Here is a 22,958-nt window from a genome sequence, read left to right as displayed (position 1 = left end):
TCCATGCTCAGCGTGGAGCCGGATGGGGGGCTTGGCAGCACGACCGTGAGATCACGACCTGAGCCGATATCAGGAGTCAGATGCTCAACTGGCTGAGCCGTCCCGGCGCCCCCCAACATCCACTTTAATGAATCGATGCGCTTGCTCAATGTAACTTAGGAGCAGCTGGAGAGCAGCCCCGAAGCGGCATCCCAAGGGAAATGTGCCATGCTGAAGCTGTGGTACAGTTCTCAAGCCCTGGAGCTGGGAGACCCCGTCTTCGGATCGCCCCGATGTGGGGAACCATTGGGGGGGGGGGTGACCTGGAGGACTCAAGCCAAACTGTCCACAGGACATGTGTCCCCAGGCTCCCTGGATGGGGCCACGCAGCAGCTCCTCAGGAGACAAAGACCACGATGGAGAAGGGTCACGGTCAAGTCCCTTTTGACAGCCCACAGGTCGATGCGTATCCCGGGACTAGGTGAGGGGACTTTGTGTTGCACCGTCGAGGCCTCTGGGCTTTTCCGGAGAAGAGAAACAGGGACCAGCAGAACTGTGGGGGCCGCGGACGCGGGGGGTGGGAGTGGGTTTTTTGCAAAGACCTGTCCACCTGGAACACTCTTGCTCTGCGAAGGTGACCAACTGCCCTTGGAGCCTTAACTTGCCCTTGGCAGTCTGAGGCCACGATGACTACGGTGTGTTCCAAAGAGCTGTAAAAACCCGATGGGTGTCTGGAATGTGAGTCTACACAGAGAGAGACTCTTCCTATTAGGAGCTGGGGCGTCTTCTGGGAAGCTTTCTTCGAACACCTGCCGGACTGCGGCCCTGGCAGCCCCGGGCCTCCCTGTGAACAAAAGGGCTTGCAAACCCGTGACCCTGACCGATGGCGCCCGGGGGCACTGTCCCTGCCACATTTCCTCAGTCAGGCCCTGAGGTTAAAAAAGGACACGAGGTGGAGGACTGTGGTGGGCGGCGGGAACGTTCTGGATGAAGCAAGGAGCCTCATGACTTTGGCCCAGGGGCTGTTGGCCGCTAGCCTGGACCCTGCTAGCACTCGGCTTTGACGATTCAGAGGCTCAGGACATGCTTGTCTTTGTAGCTGTTTCCTCTTGTGAGACATTATATTGGGAGCTGAGGCCGCGAACCGTTCCGGGACCCAGTGTCCTGCCTCAGGAACAAACCCTGCTCGTTACTCCTGGCCCCTCGTCGGCGGGGCGGAGGGAGCATCCCGCCCGGGCTGCCGGCCTGGAGCTCGTGGGCGCCGCCCCGCGCACCTGCCGGCCCGCACCTGCCGGATCTGCAGGCACCTGCCGGCCCAGCACCCGCCCGGCCCGCACCGGCCCGCACTTCCGTCTCGGCCCCTGCGCCCGCCCTTTGCTCTCCTTCCCCGCCGCTGTGCGCTTCGAGGGCGCGTCTCGGTGCCTTCCTCGCCACACGGTCCCAGCGAGGTCCCTCGGGTCCCCAGGGAGCCGCACCTGGAAGATGCGCCCGGGGACGACCGGTGAGTGCTGCGTCCACCGCAGGAGGAAGAGGGGACCTCGGCCGGGGAGACCCGCCCCCTCGCCTAGGCGGGACCCCTCCCGGTGCCTGCCGCGGCCGAGCCCGAGGGCGGGGCCGGCGCTGGGGCCGGGTCTCCTCGTAGCCCCGGGATCTGAAATGCGGAAAGCGAATCCAACAGGGGCCAGTTGGCCGGGGTTCCCGGCGCAGGTAAGACCTACACCGTTTCCCGGCTCCGGGAGTCTGACGCTTTGCCTGGAAAGTAGGTCTCAGGTGAGCGCAGGCACAGCCGGACCCAACGAGCTCCCGGAGGACGGGGGGCTGGGTCCCGGGGAAGGGCGTGTGCCGGCCGGGATGTCCAGGACCTCAGGCGCCAGCAAGGGGGGCGGGCAGTTGCCGGCTAGAGGCACTTGTGGGCTCCACCTGGTGGTCCTGTGGCTGGAATCAGGGGTCATTAGCCACAGGTCAAACTGACCAGCCCAGCAAATTATGGAAAGTGGAGAGGACAGTGAGGCAGCCGTAAAAAAAAAAATTTTTTTTTTAATATTTATTTTTGAGAGGCAAAGACAGAGGGAGAGCAGGGGAGGGGCAGACACTGAGTCTGAAGCAGGTTCCAGGGGAGGGGCAGAGCGAGAGCGAGAGAGAGAGCGAGCGAGAGAGAGAGAGAGACTAGAATCCAAAGCAGGCTGCAGCCTCCAGGCTGTCAGCACAGAGCCTGACGCAGGGCTCGAACTCACTCCCAAACCGCAAGATCATGACGTGAGCTGAAGCCAGCCGCTTAATGGACTGAGCCACCTAGGCGCCACCGGGAGGCAGCCTTTTTAAGTCCCTGGGGGATGTGGGTGGGCGGGACATGGGGAGGGACTAACAGGGAGTGACCCGTGTCACTGACTGTAACAGTTCTGGTAGCAACTCTCTATAAGGCCCTTGTTATTTTCTCCAAATACCAAACGACTTGAGACCCGCAGAAAGCCCGGGAGAAATAGGAAAAGGGAAAGAAAAACAAAACGGTCATCCCACCAGTCATTTGGTCTCCCGAAGCCGGCCTTCCTGACCGTGGCCTCTGTCCACAGTCACTTGCCTGGCTGCCTGGCTTTACAGGGCGCCCTGGGTTCCTGCGTTAACCTGCCCCACCTGCCTCCTTTCTGATTGGTTTTGCTGTTTCCTTCCTATAATCTGAGGGATCCGATTCTTCCTGGAGCCGGTCTGCAGACCTTGCCCAAAAAGGGGAAGTTCAGAAGTGGAAAGATCTCTTGGCCTCTTTAGCAGCCCCCTCCCCTCCCTGGGGGACAGCTTGTCTGCTGGGAGGGGGTCAAGGACCCTCTTTCCTTCTGGCACGAGCTTTCCAGCTGTGTGGTCACAACTCCAGAGAGTTCTAAAGGCCACCTTCGCAGCTCTGGACCCAAAGTCTGGAAAGACGGATTTGAAGATTTTTCTTTACTGTGTGGAATCGTCACGTTCTCTATAAAACTGGTTGTTTATGAACAACATGGCTTTTGGTAACTCGTGTGGATGGTAGGATACATGGGTGGAAATACACGTCTCTTTTTGTGGGGGGAGCAAACATCTCCCCCCAGGACACTGGCTTTCATGATAGCTATTTGGGAAGATTTTTCCCCCCATTATTTCTGTATTGTATTCTTACAATATTTTGCCGGTTACTTGATGGAAAATGCTGAATACTCTCAGATTGCTTTCCCCTCCCTACACCTTTTTCACACATAGCCCTATGAGTCATTGCACGAATCATGTGGTCCTTTCACACAAGGCTCTGACACGGCACCAGATTTGTATTTATATGGATGTGTGTGGTTATGAGAGAAGGTCACCTGCGGTCACTCAGAACCGTGTTGCTCTGGATTTTGTGAGCTAAGGATTTGGCAACGTTCTTGGAAGCGACATTTTCCTGGCTACTTCAGTCCGGCCCTGGGTCTGTCCCAGGCAGAAAGTTCACAGGAAGGACAGTTTCAGATTGAATGCGTGAGGTGAGTTAAGCCAGCGCCGCCCTTCGCCAGTGGGGCAGCTGCTCGGTGGTGGTTGTCCTAACTCCGCAGAAGTAGGGCGTTGGTGTGCGAACCTTACAAGGCAGGTTACCTTCCAAACCAACTGTGGTGTTCGGGTGTCATACCTGCCAGTCTCTCTGCCCCCAAGCCCCAGTCAACAGGACAGCGACAACTGTGGACGCTGAGGCCGGCTGAGCCTGGAGCCACACAGCAGCCAAGTCCCGAGTAGGATGAATAGGGCTCAGCCACGCCAGCCTGCTCGGCCCCCACCGGGGACAAGAGGGGCAGGTGTGGCTGCCTCCAGGGTGACGGGGGTTTGGGTTCGTGTCGGCGAGGCTGCTAGGGACAGACAGCTTCCTCGTCCTACTTCACGTTGAAGAAGTCCCACCAAAGAAGGTGTGTTCTTACGGGCTCAGAATTGCCTTCTTCAGGGCCCCCCCCCGCCCCGGGTTGGAGGGGTAGGGCGAGCCCTGAGAGCCACCTGCCTCCAGCCTGGCTTAGCGTGAACTCTGGGACTGCCGTCTTCTGCAGCGTAAGTGAAGGGGCCGGGGCCGGCCCGAGACCCCGAGAATCTGCGGGCGCCGATGAGGGCAGGACACACACACAGAGGCAGGAGTACACAGTGATCGAGAATGTCTGGAGAGGAGTTTCACTGACTCCCTATCTGTGCTTGGAACTGACCTTCGCTCTAGCCCTCACGTGTGATGCCTGCCACACGGAAGCACATAGGATACGTATCTGTCAGCCACCGAGGACTTCATTACTTTATAAGAAGAGGCCGGATCCTGGTTACAGGGTCACAGAAGGTTCGTGAACTCTGCATACTTCCTCACCATCCCCCCACCTCCTCGGAAGCTGCCGGACCCCCTCCCACGCAGGTCCAGGGAGCCGTCTTAGCTGAGGTCTGGCTCCCACCTTTCCCAAGATGAGTCCTCACCTGTGCCCTGCTGGGGCTCTGGATTCTTCTCTGCTGCCCAGGGTCTGAGGCTATCGCCACAAACTGCCCCGTGTCCCATCTGCTCTCCACTCACCCCAGGGACTGAGCTCCTGATGCAAGTGCCTCAGCTTGTCTGGCATTGTCCAGGCTCCCGGGCCTGCTTTCCCCTGCCAGCCGGGATGCTTCTGTGACTGTGACCGGCCTGTGCACTGGCTGATGGTCTAGCTCATCCCCGGCACCTGCCGCCTAGGTCTCACGGTGGACTGGCCCCGGCCTGTGCTGCCTGGTCTCCCCTCCTGCCATCAGGTGGTTCTGGCTCTAGCTCTCGGCTTCTCTCAGCCAACCCCAGAAAGCTGCAAAGTCACTGGCTCGCCCCTCACCTGAAGCACACACACTCCATAGCCTTCCGAGGAGCCCTGGAAAATGTCCAGGGTCGGGAGCTCATTGCCTTGCAAGGCAGGCCGGCCACGGTTTATACTCTTGCTTACGAGGATGCACGGGCTCCTTATTCGTTCCTTATTTTCTTCCCCGTTACTTCCATTCATTTGTCCTTGTTCAGCTGGGGACGAAATCACGTCTCCCTCCCCTGTCGCTGTCCTTTCCACATTTGGAAGGTAGCATCATGTTCCGTTCCAGAATTCTCCACGCTAAGCGGCACCTCTGCTCCAAGATCTCACACGGGACGTGGCGCCTGGAAGATCCTGAGAAGAATCTCTCGTTGCCAGTTTTCTTCTTTAAATGTGACACTTGGATAAAATAGCCCAGCCGTGATCACACACACACACACACACACACACACACACACGACACAGTGGACTATTGTTGCTTTGAACCTGACACCGTTAATGCTGACTCCATATTTCCAGCAGTCCTACCACACTGTTCACTCGATGTGCATCCAACGGAATATTCTGGAACATACGTGGCCCATGGCCCGTGCACTCTCCTGGAGGACCCTTGGTGTGCAATGCTGGCAGGGCATATGAAGGGCTGGTATGAGGGTGTGTGGCAGGCCGCACTGAGGTCGGGGGGAGCCTTGAAGAGAGAGAGAGAGAAGGCTGGGGGTCATGGAGGAGAGCACCCTGTAGTCGGAGGGACAAACTCATACAAACGTGTGAGACAGGAGAGGGCCTGGGCTCCCGCGAATCGTGTGACCTGGTACAGAACAAACCCAGGAGTTGCAGGAACAGGGTCGGCCACACCTGTGGCTCTCATTTTGTTTCCTGTGGCTGGTTTTTCCAGCTTTGAGGGGTCCCTTCAGTCCTGCAAATGACGGTGGTCACAACTGCCCCAGGTGCTTCACAACAGAAGCCATCCCCGCAGAACCTTCTAGCAACCTTCGGGACCGCGGGGTTTGCAGAATGGAAGGAGGGAGTTGATGTCGAAGGTCACACTTGAAAAAGACCGACTCATCACGGTCAAACCGAAGCCTCCCATCCTGTCCCATCAGCACGACCCCCTGCGCTAAGGAGCCGCCCCCGTGCACACACACCGGCTCGAGTTAACATCCCCAGTGGACAACCCGCGGATCGGGAGGACCAACCGAACGAGGAAGCTTCTGGGGGGAAGGCTGGGAGGGCCCCGGCCTCGGAGTTCTGGGCCTTTGCCCCGTGGGCTGATGGCACATTACCGTCCTCACACACCCGAATGTTTGCTACAGGAAGGGACCCACCTTCAAGGTTCGGGAGTCCAGAGTTCTTGGATCTTATTATGCCTCGGTTACATGACCAGGTGACCCAGGCGGGACCCCCTTCCCTTTCCTCTCCTGGAGGTCCAGCACATGCTGGGCCAGCCCCTCCCTAAAAGCTACCTAAGGACCTCCCCTCCCTCCTTGTCGCCTCCTTAGCACGGGCTCGGGTGTGGTTGAAAGGGGCTCCTTTATGAACACCGCAGACACTCCTAAGAGACAAGAGATAGCAAGGGTTTTAGGATCTCTTGCCAGGGACAGGGACAAAGACCAGACATAATCTTTATCGTACCCCCTGTGATAAATGGACACGTCATCTGGGAGCCCAGGCGGGTGTGGGCTTTTCTCTCCCTGTCAGCGGGAGGGAAGATTGAGGATGGTCGTGGCCTGGGGAGGGGGAGGCTAGAGAGAGGCAGAGAAGTCCGGGGAGGTGAGATTTATGGTGGAGGTAAACCCATGGAGACTGGCCGATGGATTCCATCAGGGCTGGGCGGGGAAGCGGGCCACGAAGGAAGGGTCCCAGCTGCCTGGCACCTGACCCCGTCCATGCACTGGGATGGGCCGCACGCGGGTCAGGAGCAGACCTGGGGGGCAGGGAGGAGGAAGGGTTTTCCGGAACGTGCCAAATGTGCAGCCTAGACATCCCAGGGTGCTGACCGCAGGTCCGCGGTGGGGCGCCCCTACCAGGAACTCAGAGCATCGTCTGGGTGAGCCGGCCCCGGGGTCCTGAGGAGAGGCCCGGGCTGCGCCCTGGGAGGGAGAGCCGGCAGAGAAGGCCAGCCGTGCCCACAAAGTGGGAGCCCTGTCATGGAGCAGGAGGGTCGTCTGGAGAGGCCATGCACAGGGGAGTCTGCCCTCCAGGGACAGGGCGCTGGCAGCGTGGAGGACTTGGGAGGCCTCGACCAGCACGGCCACCCTGAGCCACCTGTGGGAGGTGAGGCCTGGAGGCTGTGGGAGGGGACAGTTATTTCTAGGTGCTTGGCCTGAGTGGGTGCAGACGTGAGGCAGCCAGAACATGGTGGGGCCAGGCGGGGGGGCGGGGGGTGGGTCCCTTCCCTTCCCCTTTTCTTTTTCCACCTTCTTTTCTTTCTCCTCTCCTCCCTCCCCCCTGGCCTGCTTTTTCTTAATTCTTAGGACTGGACCCATTAACACATAGTTAAATGCTGATCGGGAAATTCGTGCTGCCTTTTTATGCTGGGCCTCCATCTTGGCACTGTGGGTGATCCTGAACTGAGTCCTGATCTTTGAGATATTTGGGGGCTGAAATCAGAAAGGACTGGTGGCAGGTTGTCTGTGAAGGGACGAGGAGTTGACCCCTTAGGCTTCCCCTGACCTAGGAGTGGGTGATGCCTTTTTTTTTTTAAAAATTGGGGCGCCTGGGTGGCTCAGTTGGTTGAGTGGCTGACTTCGGTTCAAGTCACGATCTCACGGTTGGCGGGTTTGAGCCCCGCGTCAGGCTCTGTGCTGACAGCTCAGAGCCTGGAGCCTGTGTCTCCCTCTCCCTCTGCCCCACCCCTGCTCGCACTCTGTCTCTCTCAAGAATAAATAATAAAACATTAGAAAAAAGTGGGAGGAAGGTACCAGAGCCAGTCAACCGGAAAGACTCCCTCCAGGGACTTTCTCCTTCTGCCAGACCTAGGTTTCGCCGCCAACTTGTCTGTGATGATAATGACAGGCTTGGTGGCTGTTCCCAGTGTTACAGGGACTCCCGGTGCTGTTCTCAGCATAAACAAAACAAAGTCCCCACCCTCTGGGATTTTCAGTCCGCAAGCCACTAATGAATCATTGATGTTAGCATTTGAGGAAGCTGAGACCCAGACCGAGCGCAAATATAAAAAATGGGCGTAGGAAACATCCCTAACTTGTTTGCATCTTTCGCTGCTATGGCGACAAATGCTTAGTCTTAGCAGCGCCTGCGAAGCCATCATGGCTTCATCGAGGCAGCCATGGGCCTGACCCGGCTCCCGCTTACCCAGGAGTAATTTCTCCTCGGAGCGCCCTGCAGACGTGGTGCAGGAAGGGGGCTAGGGTGGCACCTGTTCCCCGGGCATCCACCATTGTGTCTTGTCTGTCCCCAGGCACTCTGAAGGCTGTGTTCTTCCTCTTCGCGTCCATATGCGCCTGGTATTCTGGGTACCTGCTCGCAGAGCTCATTCCGGAGGTATCCCTGTCCAGTGCTGCTTATAGCATCCGGAGCATTGGTGAGAGGCCCGTCCTCAAGGGTGAGTTCCATGAGATGTGTCAGCTCACGGTTCTGAAACCCAGCCGTGGTGGTGAGGGGGCATCTGGCCTCAGCTGTGCCCAAGCTGGCCATTTGATGTTGATGAAGTTGATCATGATGATGATGGTGATGGTGATGATGATGAGGAGAGGGGGAGAAGGGGGGGGTAATACTCGCCCCTTGGGCTCCCACACCTTTCCAAGGTAGGGTACCCCTGCTCATCCCCATATGAGACCCCACGACAAACTATGATGTTAGGAAAACAAAGAAACTTCATGTCCAGGAGGTGTCAGATAAAAATAAGCATTTGGAATACGACGCAAACTGGGAATGAAGTGAAACCACAAAATCTCCGTTACAGTCTCCATAGGAAAAGGCGTGGGGCACTCAGGTAGTGATTCGTACCCTTTTTCGAAATCTCATTGTAAGTAGGTAAGCTGGCACATTTCCAATGCAGAAATGGGTCCTACAAAATTAATTTGCGCAAATATAAAAAACTGGGTAATGATTTTTAAGAAGTTGCAAAAGCAAGGGGGGTGTCTGGCTGGCTCGGTCGGTACAGGATATGACTCTTGATCTCAGGGTCATGAGTTTGATTGAGCCCCATGTTGGGTGTGGGGCCTACTTAAAAAGAGATCTTTTTTTCCAATGGTTATTATTTTTGAGAGAGAGAGTGAATGGGGAAGGAGCAGAGAGAGGGGGACACAGAATCCAAATCAGGCTCCAGGCTCTGAGTTGTCAGCACAGAGCCCGATGCAGGGCTCAAACCCACAAACCATGAAATCATAACCTGAGCCAAAGTCGGACACTTAACTGGCTGAACCACCCAGGAGACCCCCCCCCAAATAAAATCTTTAAAAAAAACTTGTAAATCTCTTCCTTTTCAGATTAATCGCATTTCTGAAAAGCTATGTATTTATTTATTTATTTATTTATTTATTTATTTATTTATTTATTTATGGGGGAGAATGGGCAGAGTAGAGGCAGAGATAGAAGGAGGGAGAGAGAATCCCAAGAAGCTTCCTTGATGTCAGTGCAGAGCCCCATGTGGGGCTCGATCCCACAAACCACGATATCAGGACCTGAGCAGAAATCAGGAGTCGGAGGCTTAACCGACGAGCCACCCAGGCGCCCTTGGATTAATTCCCTTTTATGACCGCCCCCATAAAAAAAATTTTAAAAAACCCGTAACTTTCTAGGAAGTGATTATGACTGTTTTTATTTTAAATGAAGTTTCCATAGTGAATGTGCATGCAATTGGGTACGCTTACAGTATCCAGACTGGATGAGGCTCAGTGCCAGGTGGGGCCCACACGCATAGAGAACATGGGAGACACCCTCAAAGGGCTTTCTCATCGTCCCCACTGTTATACAAAATGTGCCGTCCGTCCTGGACGTGGGCTTGCCTCTAGGAGCTGCCTCTGAGGCCTGCCTTTTGAGTGGGGCTCCTTCGTGTGGTTTCCCAGACCCCCCCCCCCCCCCGCCCCAGCGCAGGCCGGGGGAGGCCCTGTCACCTTCCCCTGCAACTGAAGCACTATCTGGTTCCTGGAAACCCAGAGGTGGCGGGAGAGCGGCTGACCACGGCTGGTGTGAGGGCTGCGTCCCGGCTCCTGCTGGCAGTCGGCTCCACTTTGGAGGGACACATGACTTCCTGGGCGTCTGGTGGGCTCAGAGTTTGGGGGTTGAGCCTAGTGATCGATTGGTGGTTCAGGGCTCGCGTGGATAAGACATTAACAGGGACCGCGTCGTCCTTGGGGCTCTGCGGGCTTTGCTGTGGGGCTCATTTCGTGCCATTGCCAAGCCCCCAGGGAGTGGCCTCCGTGCAAACACAGGTACCCTTTGGCCAGGCACTGCCTGTACAGCCCTCAGCGAACCCCTGGGTCCCTCTGGACACCTGCACTCCTCCGTGCCTGTTGAGCACACAAGGACCTAGTCATCCTTGGCTTTGGACAGGGTTCAAGGTGAGCGTAGCTCCTGCCATCAGCACAGGGACCTCTGTTACTCTTGGCTCAGCAGAATGACGGGAACACCCTCCTGGGAGTGTTTGTTCTCATGTCCTCAGTGACCCCCCCCATGTCTGATCAGATCTGAAGCAGAGGAAGGAGCGTGTTGGCCTGTGAGATCGGTGCTGGGCACGGACGGACGGGGGCCCAGGAGCCGGAGGCACCCACAGAGCACTCACCCCCGTGCCCGAGGCCACGCGGGCTGAGCCCCCCTCACTTGGCCCTGACGCCCCTCAACCTCGGGCTTTCCCCCTAATCCGTGGTTTGCTTTTCCACTTCATAAACTATTCTCTGAAAATGACCCACCTCCCGGCACAGCCGCCCAGCCCGGGGGTGGTGGCTTTGGGTTTTCTGAAGTTAATTCTCACCCCGCGAGTCCGTGCTCTGCTGGGCTCATACCGTCCCCACGTTGGATGTTGCCTCCCCGCCGTCTTTACGAGACGGTAAATCTGAGCTCATCCCAAGTACCCCTGAATCTGGTGGTTTCCGCGACCCGGCCGTTGGGAATCCATGCTCCGGCTGCCCTGTGCCACCCTGTTCCTCATGTTTGGTGAGAGGACTGACTGCGTCGGCCTGGCTCCTTTGTGAAGGATGCCGTGCTCGCCCCGGAGGACAGAGCAGAGCGCCTTGCGGCTCCTTCTCTCCCCTCAGGCCTCAGTCTCCCCCCACCGCCCTTCCTCCCCACGTCTTTGACCCTCTGCCCGGGTGAGGGAGTTAACATGCCGGGTTATCGCCTACCTGGGCAAAGGGCAAAGGCGGCCCTGGTTTGACTTTTCCTGCCCCTTCGCCCCATTTTCCGCTCCAGTCCATTCTCCCAACCAGCGTCTCTTGGTGACAGCATCTCTCTGTTTGGATACCTAATCGCAGACAGAACTGTCCTGTCCTGCCGATGAGTGTATCTTGGCATCAGAAGGTGCTGACCCCTCGGCCCGGGGCCCGTGGTTCCGTGGCAGGCGGCGACTGGGAACGCCAGGCCTTCGTCCCTGTGCCCTGTCCCCTCCTCCGTATACTGCGCGTGTGTGCCTTGCCCGTTTCTCTGCGGTGGTTCTCTTTCTTCTTGTTGATTTGCAGGGAGTTTGGGGTACGTGTGAAGCTACTGATGCCTGATCACCCCCCTCCCCCACCCCACGGCGCATGTCACAATGTACCATGCATGACCCGTCCTAGCTTACCTTCCGTCTCCCGCGTTTGCGTGTATGAAAGCTCCTGCGTCGACTGCGGTCCCGTCAGGTTGGGGCCGGTACCTGATGTCTAACAGGTATTTTAGTAAGTGTCCGTGGAAGAATTTGTACGTCACTCGAGGGGTGCATCTGGTGGGAGGCCCCGCGTGCCCCACACACAGCTTGCAACCCCAGGCCGCGACGGTCAGTTTCAGGAGAGAGCAAGGGGAAGGAGGATCCTGTTGGAGTTTTCTCTCGTATACTCCAGATACGAGGTCGTCGAATCATTTTCTTAGGCACTCTTGCGAGAGGGGACCAAGCCAGGCAAATCAGCCGTGGTGAGCTGCCTTCCTAGATTCTCAGCCGAGGTGAGAGGAGCTGACGACCGCTAAATGGCTACCGTTGCACAAAAAAGCCAGAAAAAGTACTTTTTAAGAAATGTTTATTTATTTATTTTTTTTGAAGGGGCGGAGGAGGGGGAGAGGGAGAGGGAGAGAGAGAATCCCAAGCAGGCTCCACACTGTCAGCCCAGAGCCCGACGCGGGGCCCGAACCCACGAACCGTGAGATCATAACCCGAGCTGAAATCAAGAGCCAGACAGTCAACTGACTGAGCCACCCAGGTGCCCCTGAAAAAGCTACTTTTTTTTTTAACCTTTATTTATTTTTGAGAGAGAGAGAGAGAGAGAGAGAGCGAGCGCGCATAAACGGGGGTGGGGAAGAGAGGGGGCGACAGAGAGGGGGGGGGGAGAGAGGATCCGAAGCAGGCTCTGTGTGGGCAGCAGAGAGCCTGACGCGGGGCTCGAACTCACAAACGGAGAGATCATGACCTGAGCCAAAGTCAGACGCTCAACTGACTGAGCCACCCAGGTACCCCGAAAAACCACTTCTAATTCTGCTCTTAACTAGTTGTCAGTGTCTTCGGGATCCCTCCTCTGTCGCTGAGGGGACATTGTAAATGCGGTCTACGTCTGCATTTTTGGCTCTTTCCAGTTCCAAAATCAACCCTGCCTTCCAGGGTGCTGTGTCCTCCGGGATCAGCTGCGTTTCCTGCTTTCTAATCCCATGCCCCCTCAGTGAAGGTGCAATGCCACTCCCTTTGGGGGGACATGGGGACAGAAGCTCAGTGGAGGTGACACGGCGGTGTGCCCACACAGTCTCCCCGTGGGGCTCAGCATCTTTCTGCATTGGCATCACTGAGCCAGGGGAACCGGTGGGTGTGCCAAGCGTCTACCACCTGTCACCGCCCTGGGGGCATCTGGGAAATCATTATCACTGATTATGAGAGACACCAGCCCTCTTTGGGTGCCTTCTGGGCTTTGCTTTTTGTGGACCGGACTTTCATCTCCTATAGAACAATGAGGCGAGTTGACATGGCTGAAATGCCCTCAGCACACGCCCGGGAGCACCCTTCCTCTCTTCCTGGAGCACACGGCAGGATCGCATTTCTGGAATCACCTTCCTCATTTAAAGGGGTGAATGTAGCCATGGTTCCCAAATCAGGAAGTACTTCAGGAAGACAGGTTCCTGGACCCTGCTCCAGGAAATCAAAAATCTGGGTTCAGGGTGGAGCCTAAGAACCTATATTTGCTTTAGTTAATGTACGGATAAGAACTAAGGTAGACTTCCCTCAGCAAGAGAATGATTTCTGGACTGAAATTCCCAGAAGGAGGCCGGCCGTGTGGGAACCACACCGCCCGTCAGGACATCGGGTCTTACTTAGAACAACAAGCGGGTTTTTTGGGAGACCCATAAGCAGGATACTGACCAGCAGGCTGGCTGTTTGTGCTGGCTGGGCGTCAGCTTCTGGGTGCTCACGAGGGCTTTCCTGTTCAGTCTTTGGGGAATGAATTTCAGGAAAAGTGCCCAGGACCTAGATGTAACACAGTGTCGGGTATTTAACAGGTATTTTTTGAATACCTATCTGTGTTGTCAGACTCTGCGAATTTGTCAAGGAGTGAACCTGGTTGGGGAGCATGGTGGGGAAGAGGCAGGGTTTGGACAGAGCTCTGTCTTCTGAGACGATGTATCTGTCCTTCCACACCCCCACTCCAAATAACGAATACGATCTTTGTTCACGTAATGGTATTTTGTGCTTCTAGGGAATGGGTAGAAGGTTAAGAAAACCTTAAAAAATTTTTTCTTAGTGTTTATTTATTTTTGAGGGAGAGAGAGAGACAGAGCGAGGGAGGGGCAGAGAGAGAAACACACACACAGAATCCGAAGCAGGCTCCAGGCTCTGAGCCATCAGCACAGAGCCCTATGCGGGGCCCGAACTCATGAACCGCGAGATCATGACCTGAGCCGAAGTCGGACGTTCAACCGACTGAGCCCTCCAGGAGCCCCCAGAAAACCTTTTTAAAATGCTACACAACCGTCCCCAGGCCCTGTGAGAAAACAGCATCTCCACATCACTTTGGTCACAAGAACCACATTCTCCTTGGAGAATCCTATGAAAACCAACGCCTCCCTTCTAGAAAACGCACCCACACACATCTACACGAGCAGCACCTGCATTTTGCAAGGGCCTGTGAGTGGCGGGGCCACAGGTTTGGAAGACCGGCCCATGGCACTCCCGGCAAAGCGTGGGGCCCTGCTCCCAGCCCACCCGGCCCCCAGGGGAGCTGGCCGCCGTGCAGACAGCAAGTCGGGTCATGCTGCTGACCCCAGGGGAGGAGGAGGCCACGGGAGAACATCCTTATGGGAGCCCTCCTCCCCATCTCCCAAGGACGGCCCGGCTGGGAAACTCCAGCGTCAGGCCTGGGGTGAGAGGGCGGGAGGGATAGGCGGGTCAAGTCTGTACTGTGCTTGCCCTGCTGCGCCAGTCACCTTGTCCGTGTCCCTGAGCCCCAGCCAGGCGGGGCAGAGGGGACAGCAACAGGAGAACAGAACAGCTCAGGTTGGGACCCAGCCCGCACTGCCCCATCCAGCCCTTGTTTCCTCCTGACCTTCACCAGGTCTCTCTCCCAGGTGGAGTCCCGGCTCCTGGCTCTAGAACAATCCAAAATCCCTTTTCCTCTAACCCTTGCCATCACTGTACTAATCTGCTGTCGTTCTGTCTCCACATTCCCGGGGGGCACAATGTGGCCGTTGGGCACACGGGACACTGGCCACCTCCGTCAGTCAACATGGCACTCCTGTCATCATGCTCAGTGCGTTCAGGACACACGTAGTTCCTTCTCAGCTCTAGGTTGAGAGGACCACATGGCCAGGGCCCTCCTACAGCCTGGGGTGATGGCAAGACCCGGAAGCAGTGTCCTTCTCCGAGAGCAGAGGGCTGCTTCGGTGACTCTAGTTCCAGTTGTGTGGGGAACAGCAGGGTCCGCGCACGAGGGAGCAAGTCTGTGTGCTTGTTAAAGGGACAGGGACACCAACGTTAAGGCAAGGCAAGTACCCGGTAGGATGTATGTGGATCCCCGTTCAAGAATATTCTCTCTGGGTGGGCTGTATACACAGGATGTCTGCAAGCCAGGAGACAGGGCACACCTGCTTTTATTTTATTTTTTAAATGTTTATTTATTTATTTATTCTGAGAAAGAGAGAGAGGGAGAGAAGGAATCCCAAGCAGACTCCGCACTGTCAGTGCAGAGCCTGGTGCGGGGCTCGATCCCACGAACCGTGAGATCGTGACCTGAGCCAAAACCAAGAGTCAGATGCTTAACTGACTGAGCTACCCAGACCCCTGCCGCACACATCTCCTTTTAAACAGTATGTTAACGTTTTCAAATACTATGCCCGGTGCGTTTTTAGGGAAATTACCTCTAACTTTGAAGTAATGGGTATTCTTATTAAATTGGAAGAAAAAAAAAAGACCTAAAATAAATACTGTAGTGCCCCAAATCCAGAGACACAGAGAAGATACTGTATTTTTGGCACTTTTTCACATTCACGGTTGGACCCCTCGATTTAAATTTAGAGATTGGGAAAAAAACGTATTGAGTACATTATGTGAACACTTATGGAAGTAACGTACCGCTTGAATATATACAACCTATGTTTACCAACTTTGCAGATGCCCTCTGCATGCATAGAAACGTCTGGAGGAAGATATGCCAAAAAGAGTCTCAAGACTCTTTAGAGTGAAAACGTGGACTGTTGTCCTTTTCTTTCACTTTATTTTTCTCCGGCAGAAATTAAACAAGGAAAGGTAAAAAACCCCATGGTCCTTTCTTGTGTTAAAAGATAGACTCGATAGGAAGGAAGGTTGGTGAAGGTGGACCGGGGCCTGCAGCCACACGTGTCCAGAAAGCCCTACGGTCCCTCGCGGCTTTCGCATGGGGCGCGGGGTGGGGACAGAGTTGGGTGTCTCTGAAGTCAGGAGATTTCTCCCCCACCCGGGGGGTGCAGATGCCCACTCAGTCGGTCAACTAACAGTGGAGCCGCTGTGTTTACCACATCCCACCTGGGGGCTGGGAGCACGGCGGAGAAGAGACAGACACCGTCTCCTGGGGGAAGGGGACTGGGGGATAAGCTGAGGGCCAGGAGAAAGAAAAGAGAACAGAGAGCTGGGCAGCGGGGAGGTCTCAGGGGCGGGGCAGGCGAGGAGGGAGGGGAAGCTGTGGATGGGGCACGTGCTCCCTGGAGAGCTCCGTGGGCCCCCATCCCCAGCCGGGGCACCTGCTTCTCTGTGCTCCCCTAGAAGTTCCGCCCGTCCAGCTCTGGACCTTCCCCGTGCGTGTCTGCACCCGGATTCCCGCCAGCAGGGCCTCCCAGGGCCTCACCACCCGCCCGGCTGTCACAGCCGTGCGTCCTCAGTCAGAGAGGCACGGATCACACCTCTGGTCAAACTGGACAAGCGAGAGGGGGACTTGGGATTTAAATCTGAACTGGGCACGGCACGGCGGGTTCTGTGGACGACGGCAGACAGAGAAGGGCACGTGGTAGGGACGGCCACATGGCACCCGGCAGAGGGAGGGGCGCGGGGCTGTCCCAGGGCCAGCTGGGCTGCTGAGGTGCTGCCCCTGTGAAGTAGGGGTGCTGGGGAGACATCTCTATGGCCTGCCAGCGCTGACCTCATCGCCCCCTGGCGGAAAAACTCAGTGTCTCAGGCTCATATGGAAGGACAGTGGTCACGTGGCCAGAGCAGGTGTGTGTGTATGTGTGTGTGTGTGTGTGTCAGGGTGTGTAAATGCAGAAGCTGGGTAAATGCTCCATAGATGGCTATTGCTTTGCTCACCAGCCCCCTTCGACCCAAGGGAGCTTTCTTTCCATATTGTGTGCTAAGAATGTCAGTGAGGGAACCGGCCCTGGGCAGGGGCTCCCTCACCTTCTGAAATTGTTATGCCCACCCAGCATCCTCTCCCTTGTGCATATTTGTTATTTTAAGACAAACACAGATCAGGGGCGCCTGGGTGGCTCAGTCGGTTAAGCTTCGATTTTGGCTCAGGTCACGATCTCACGGCTTGTGAGTTCAAGTCCCGCGTCGGGCTCTGTGCAGACAGCTCGGAGCCTGGAGCCTGCTTCCGATTCTGTGTCTCACCCTCTCTCTGCCCCTCCCCAACTTGTGCTCCGTCTCTCTGTCTCTAAAAAATAAATAAACATTAAAAAAAAGACACATGCAGGTTAAACCAGCTGTATCTCTAGGGGAATTTCGGACGCTGCCAATGCAAAGTTGGTGACTCCCTTCCCCACTCCAGGTGGGACTTGCCAGGGTGGAGTCTTGGGTTCGAAGGGCCACTGCTCACGGTCGAGTAGTGGGTCCATTTGACAAGTACCTGCAAGATGCTAACCGTTATGTTCCTGTTTGTTGCAGCCCCAGCCCCTAAAAGGCAGAAATGTGACCACTGGACCCCGTGCCCCTCGGACACCTACGCCTACCGCTTGCTCAGCGGGGGCGGCAGGGACAAGTATGCCAAAATCTGCTTTGAAGACGAGCTGTGAGTACCCGTGATGAGGACACCCACGTGATGCCTTCCCTTCCCCGGGGCCAGCCCCGTGGCATGCGTGCCCTCAGAGGGAAAGGCAAAGGCTGGGAATCCAAGCGGGAATGGGGGCGACAGCTGCTGTGTCCTGTGGTGGGGGTGTCCCCGCCTTGAGCTCTCATTTGCCTGCGGGTGGGACAGCGCCGAGCTTCCATGTTGTGCCCTGCTTCGAACGCGTGGCACAGCCCTCCAAAGTCATAGACATGCCAGAATTCAGCAGATGCCGTCTTGCTTTCCTTCTTTAAAAAAATTTTTTTTTACTGTTTATTTATTTTTGAGAGAGAGAGACAGAACGTGAGCGGGGCAGGGGCAGAGAGAGAGGGAGACACAGAATCCGAAGCAGGCTCCAGGCTCCTAGCTGTCAGCACAGAGCCCGACGCGGGGCTCGAACCCACGAACTTTGAGATCGTGACCTGAGCTGAAGTCAACCGACTGAGCCACCCAGGCGCCCCTTGCTTCCCTTTTCTTTTTATGGTCCTCACCCTCGTGGATTAAAGCAGATGTCGTTTCTTCTGGCAGCCCACACCTCCTCCTTCCTGACAGCCTGACCCACGATAGCTTAAATAAATCTCGGTGCTTAGAACTGCCCTGGCCTAGTGTTTGCCTCTGCCCGGGGGGCCCTAACAAAGCACCGCGGACCGGATGCTTAAACAACAGCCATTTATTCATTCTTTCACAGTCCTGGAGGCTGGTCGCCCAAGGTCAAGGTGTGGGCAGGGCTGGTTCCCTCTGTGAGGGGGAGTCTGTCCCAACCTCTCTCCTGGGCTTGCAAAGAGCTGTCTTCTGTGTGTGTGTGTGTGTGTGTGTGTGTGTGTGTGTGTATGTCCTAATTCCCCCTTTTAAAAAGGACACCAGTCATATGAAGTAGGACCACCCTAATGGCCTCATTTTAACTTAGTCACCTCTTGGAAGGCCCTTCCTCCAAAGAAGGTCACGTTCTGGGGTACCGCGAGCTAGGACATCAGCACGTGGATTTTGAGAGGCCACAGTGCAATCCGTAACACCTAGCTTAAGGATGCTTAGGCCATGAATAGTTACTACAAAGGAGAGAGAGCGTGGGCTTTCCCCAACACGGAGGAGGAAGTCTTTCCCAATCATCCACCCTTTTCCCAAAACTGGGCTCGCCTTCCTTTCTCGTTGCTGGTTGGTTCATTGCGAGAGATGCACGTCCCTCTCTCCAACTTTTAATTCGTCGTCTCTGCACTTAGCTCATCCTCCCAAGGAGCGTAGCATGCCAGGGCACGAGCCGAAGACTCGGCACCCCCCTCCCTTGCCTGGTCTCAGCACATTCCCCATTCCGTATGGGGACTGGATGGAAAGCACATTGCCCTTTGGGGGTCCCTCACTCACCCAAGGCCCGCTTTACTCAGCCCCGGGGGGCTTATCGGTAAACATTCCTTCACACAAACCCCCTGGGTGGGGCACTCGGTGGCAGAATAGGACAGTAAACATGGCTCTTGTGCTCAAGGAGCTGATGTCACAGTCCAGGGTTCTCCACCTCAACACCACTGACCCTGTGGACCAATGACCTTGTCTGTGTCGTGGGTTCAGTAGCATCCCAGACGTCCAGCTGCTGGATACCATAGGCTACCCCATTCGGTTGTGACAGCCATACGTGTCTCTATACACGGCCGCATGTCTCCTGGGGGCCAAGCCCCTCCTTCCCTACCAAGAACTGTTATACTTGGGAGAGAACAGATTTTTCAGTCTTCCGTGGTGAAGGCGATATGGTGATTTTGTGGGTGGTTGTGGAATATTCCAGAAGCAAATGTACCATTGAATGGGATTGCCAGAGAGGTCCATGGAGGAGACAAGGTGGGGATTCGGCTTGAAAACCGAGCAGGAGCCTGTGGTAGAGAAGAGGGGAGGGGCACCTGGGGGGCTCGGTCCATTGAGTGTCCAGCTCTTGATTTCAGCTCAGGTCATGATCTCACGGCTCGTGAGTTCGAGCCCCATGTCAGGCTCTGCGCTGACAGTGTGGAGCCTGCTTGGGATTCTCTGTCTCCCTCTCTCTCCGCCCCTTCCCTGCACTCTCTTTCTCTCAAAACTAAAGGAATAAGCTTAAAAAAAAAAAAAAAAGGAAGAGGGGGACCTGGGAGGGGTAGGGACAGTGGGATAGGGATGCTCACCCAGAATCACGTCACCATAAGGGAATTGTTCCAAATTAGACCCAGAGCGCCGGGTTCCCACTGGTCCACACTGCCTGAAGCCTTCCCCTGACCATGGTGCCAAAGCAACAGCATCATGCCAACCTAGGACACACTAATGCACGTATGTGTTAACTTCAGGCGACTTCCTGTGAGGTGTCCCGTCTGTCATCCCCATGGCACAGTCAAGGGGACCGACTCACAGATTCAGCAGCCTGCCCCTCGTCACTCAGAGCTCGTGGCAGAGCCAGGATTCTGCCCTGGAGTCCAGGGGTGTGCTGGGTAGACTGGCTTGAGTCCAGTACTCTAACGGAACAACTCACGATATGAATAGGCGGGACCCAAATGTAGCTCGCCTGCTTTCAAACAGTATTCCAGATGGTTTTCAGAACACGGCGTGGTGCAAAGCAGGATAGACTCAGATAAAAGCAGGTTAAAAGGGACAGGGGAGTAAACCCATGCAGAGGCCTACGGAGCGTCACTTGCCAGGCATAGCGTTGTGGTTTTTTTGTAGTCGACTCACGGAGCAATGAGTGCTGGGTTGTGGTGATCATCATATGAAGAAAAAATACAATTTATGTAGAAAGACAAGGCGGTTCTCTGCCGCTCGTTTCCTTAGTGCCACCAGCCCTTACTGGGCACTGCAGCCGTGCCGGCCCCAGAGACAGCAATTTCCATCTCTCAGCAGCCTCTTTCCTTACTTCCCGTCTCTAATGGCAGCCTCGGGCTGGCCCTTGTTGGCTTTCCCAGGTTAGGCATCATCTGTGGGCCGGCCACTCAGTAGGTGAGCGGTCCCCCCACACCGCCCACTGCTGTCTTCCTCCACACCGTAGTCCTGACCCACGCCTTTTAGTGTGATCAAACCCCAGCATTTGCATCAGTAAGACCGTCAAGAGAAAATCCAAAGGGCTTTTCCTTGATATGAGTGTGTTACTGAGTGGGAAGCGGTTGGAGAACAGGAGACCTCCCAACCGACCGTGGTCGGAAAGCCCAGGCCTCCGTAGTCGCAGCGGCGTTTACGAGGCAGGCGTGAGTTAGTGCATTGTGGTCCAGGGTCACTTGTCACTGGAAACGGCCATGCCTTCCGGAGGCATGACCTTACTTGTTCGCAGCTGAAAAGTCACCCGGGTGTGGGGAAAGGTCACATTTTAAGGTCAGAGTCAGTGTCTCCGTGTCAAGTTTTGGTTACGTGACTATGATGGTTGGTCTAGGGATATATTCAAATGGTGGCCTCCAGTTTTGTTTGCTTTTTTTTAAAATATTTATTTATTTTTGAGAGAGAGAGAGCATAAGTAGAGGAGGGGCAGAGAGAGAGGGAGACAGGATCTGAAGCGGGCTCTGTGCTGATGGCAGAGAGCCTGACGTGGGGCTTGAACTCACGAACGGTGAGATCACGACCTGAGCCGAAGTCAGATGCTCAACCGACTGAGCCACCCAGGACTCCCTGTTTGTTTTTTTTAAACACGGCTAAGTGAAGGTTCTTCGTGGCTGAATCACATCGTGTACAACCATCGTGTCTCCTTGTCTTTTTGTTGGTCGTCAGCTTGCTTGGTTTTCTGTTACTTACATCAGTTTAATCCCAAAATGTTCTTCTAGTTAAAAAACAAATCTAATGTCCCATCAGATATCCACCAAGTTCCTCTTCTGGAGCCTTCCGACCCACTCGGGTCAGCCAGGTTGTTCTCGGGTCACCGTGCAGCTGCCGTCTGGCACCCCTATCCACCGTCATCCTGGGACGGCCTTGTCTCCCTCTCTGGAATTTTAACTCCTTTTTCTAAGATATGGCGCCTTCCACTTTCCTGGTCCCCTCCTGTGTTTTGCTGAAGGCGGGCCGGGCGATCAGACACCACGTGGATAGCAAACCCAACCAGATATGGAGGGTGACCAGCTATCAAAGGGAGGGGGATCCGGATAAACTGACTTAGCAGAGTTCTTCTAAAATCGGACAATGCAGACATGAGCACAACATTCGAAGTCAGGCCTAGTTAAAAAAGGAGCTCAGGGGAGAGTTTGGTGAAGGAGAAAATCCGTGTGAGCAGAGGGGCACCAGGCAAACCCACTCCTGGGAGAGTCAGGACCGATGGCCGGCTTGGGTTCTAGATGCCCCGGTGGCCTCGCTGAACCCTCCTGAGACTGCATGGCTCCGTCCCCCTGTCTTTGGCTTAGGGTCAGACTCGTATTGCAGCTGATGGCTCTCCCCCCTTAACTCAGCCCCTTCCCCCTCTCCTCTTGTAGGCAGTTCCCCTGATACAAATTCTTGTGCATTTTATCCTGTTCGGATAGCTGCTTCTCAGAGGATTCAGATTAGCACAGTGAGAATGACCGTTCCCCCATAGTCTGTCCAGCCCAGCATGTTGACAGAGACTTTGATCTCTGCTGCTCTGAGAGATAGAAATTGAAGTCTCAGATGAGATTTTTACTTTCATTGCTTTTGCCGTGAGTGAATTGAGGATCTTTTAAGCTAAGAGCCTTTGTGTTGATTTTCTGTAAACTGTCTGTTCATATCTCTTGCCCATTTTCACCTCTGTCACTGGCCTTTTTATTGGTTTACAAGATTCTTTACCTATTAAAGTAGTCTTTTTTGTGTGTTTGTAAAAAATCTTCTCCATATTTTATCTGTTCACTTATTAAAATGCTATTTTTAAAATATATGACCTTTAACAAAGCCAAAAACACTCTATGGGGTGCCTGGGTGGCTCAGTCGGTTGAACGTCCAACTTCGGCTCAGGTCATAACCTCGTGGTTCGTGGATTTGAGCCCCGTATCGGGTTCTGTGTTAATAGCTCAGACCCTAGAGCCTGCTTCGGATTCTGTGTCTCCCGCTCTCTCTCTGCCCCACCCGTGCTTGTGCTCTGTCTCTCTCTCTCTCAAAAATAAATAAACGTTAAAAAAAAAACGAAAGAAAAAAACCTGTGTAGTGAAAGCAAAATTTTAAAATTTTAAAAAGCAACAAAACCAGAAAACATCCCAAGTATGATGGTATGACGAATAACTAGTAGGTCTCACATAATAGCAGGTGGTCCGAAAGCTGCCAGTTAAGGGAAAACAACTCTTAGATTGGATCACGGCACATAAACCTCCAATTTTTATGCTATACATAAAAACATACACATACCCGAGAATTGAGGTCACTGGGCAAACCACCGGCCTGAAAACGGGAGAGACGGGCAGATCCCCAGAATCCCACGTCAGCTTGGAGCCAGCATCAGGTAGGAATCCTTCAGGGGCAATTGGTCAGTTGCTGCTGACGGGGGTTTTGGACCGTTTTGAGAGATTAAAACTCCTGCAGGCCAAACCTTGGAGGAATCCCTACACTTTCCTGAGTTTTTCTGCCAGGAACCCCACCAGGCCCTCAGAGTAAAGATCAAAGAAAAAATCCCCTCCTGCTTTTGTCAGGGGGAAGG

General features: G+C 55.0%; 1 protein-coding gene across 3 annotated transcripts in view; it reads left to right on the top strand.

The window, feature by feature from the left end:
* Positions 1-74: 74 nt before the first annotated feature.
* Positions 75-22,958, top strand: part of FAM3B (FAM3 metabolism regulating signaling molecule B) — a 42,605-nt gene continuing 19,721 nt past the window's right edge. For all 3 annotated transcript variants that reach the window (XR_006207213.1, XR_006207214.1, XM_042955564.1), the window contains exons 1-3: positions 75-1,480; positions 8,182-8,325; positions 17,239-17,362. Coding sequence is in view for 1 of the 3 variants with exons in the window: in XM_042955564.1 (XP_042811498.1) it covers positions 1,063-1,480; positions 8,182-8,325; positions 17,239-17,362 (686 nt within the window). In the remaining 2 variants the exon portion in view is untranslated. The remainder of the gene's footprint in view (positions 1,481-8,181; positions 8,326-17,238; positions 17,363-22,958) is intronic.

The sequence above is a fragment of the Panthera leo genome, chromosome C2, assembly GCF_018350215.1.
Source record: "Panthera leo isolate Ple1 chromosome C2, P.leo_Ple1_pat1.1, whole genome shotgun sequence".
In the NCBI taxonomy this organism is placed as follows: domain Eukaryota; kingdom Metazoa; phylum Chordata; class Mammalia; order Carnivora; family Felidae; genus Panthera; species Panthera leo.
This window is presented reverse-complemented; position numbering and strand designations above follow the sequence as displayed.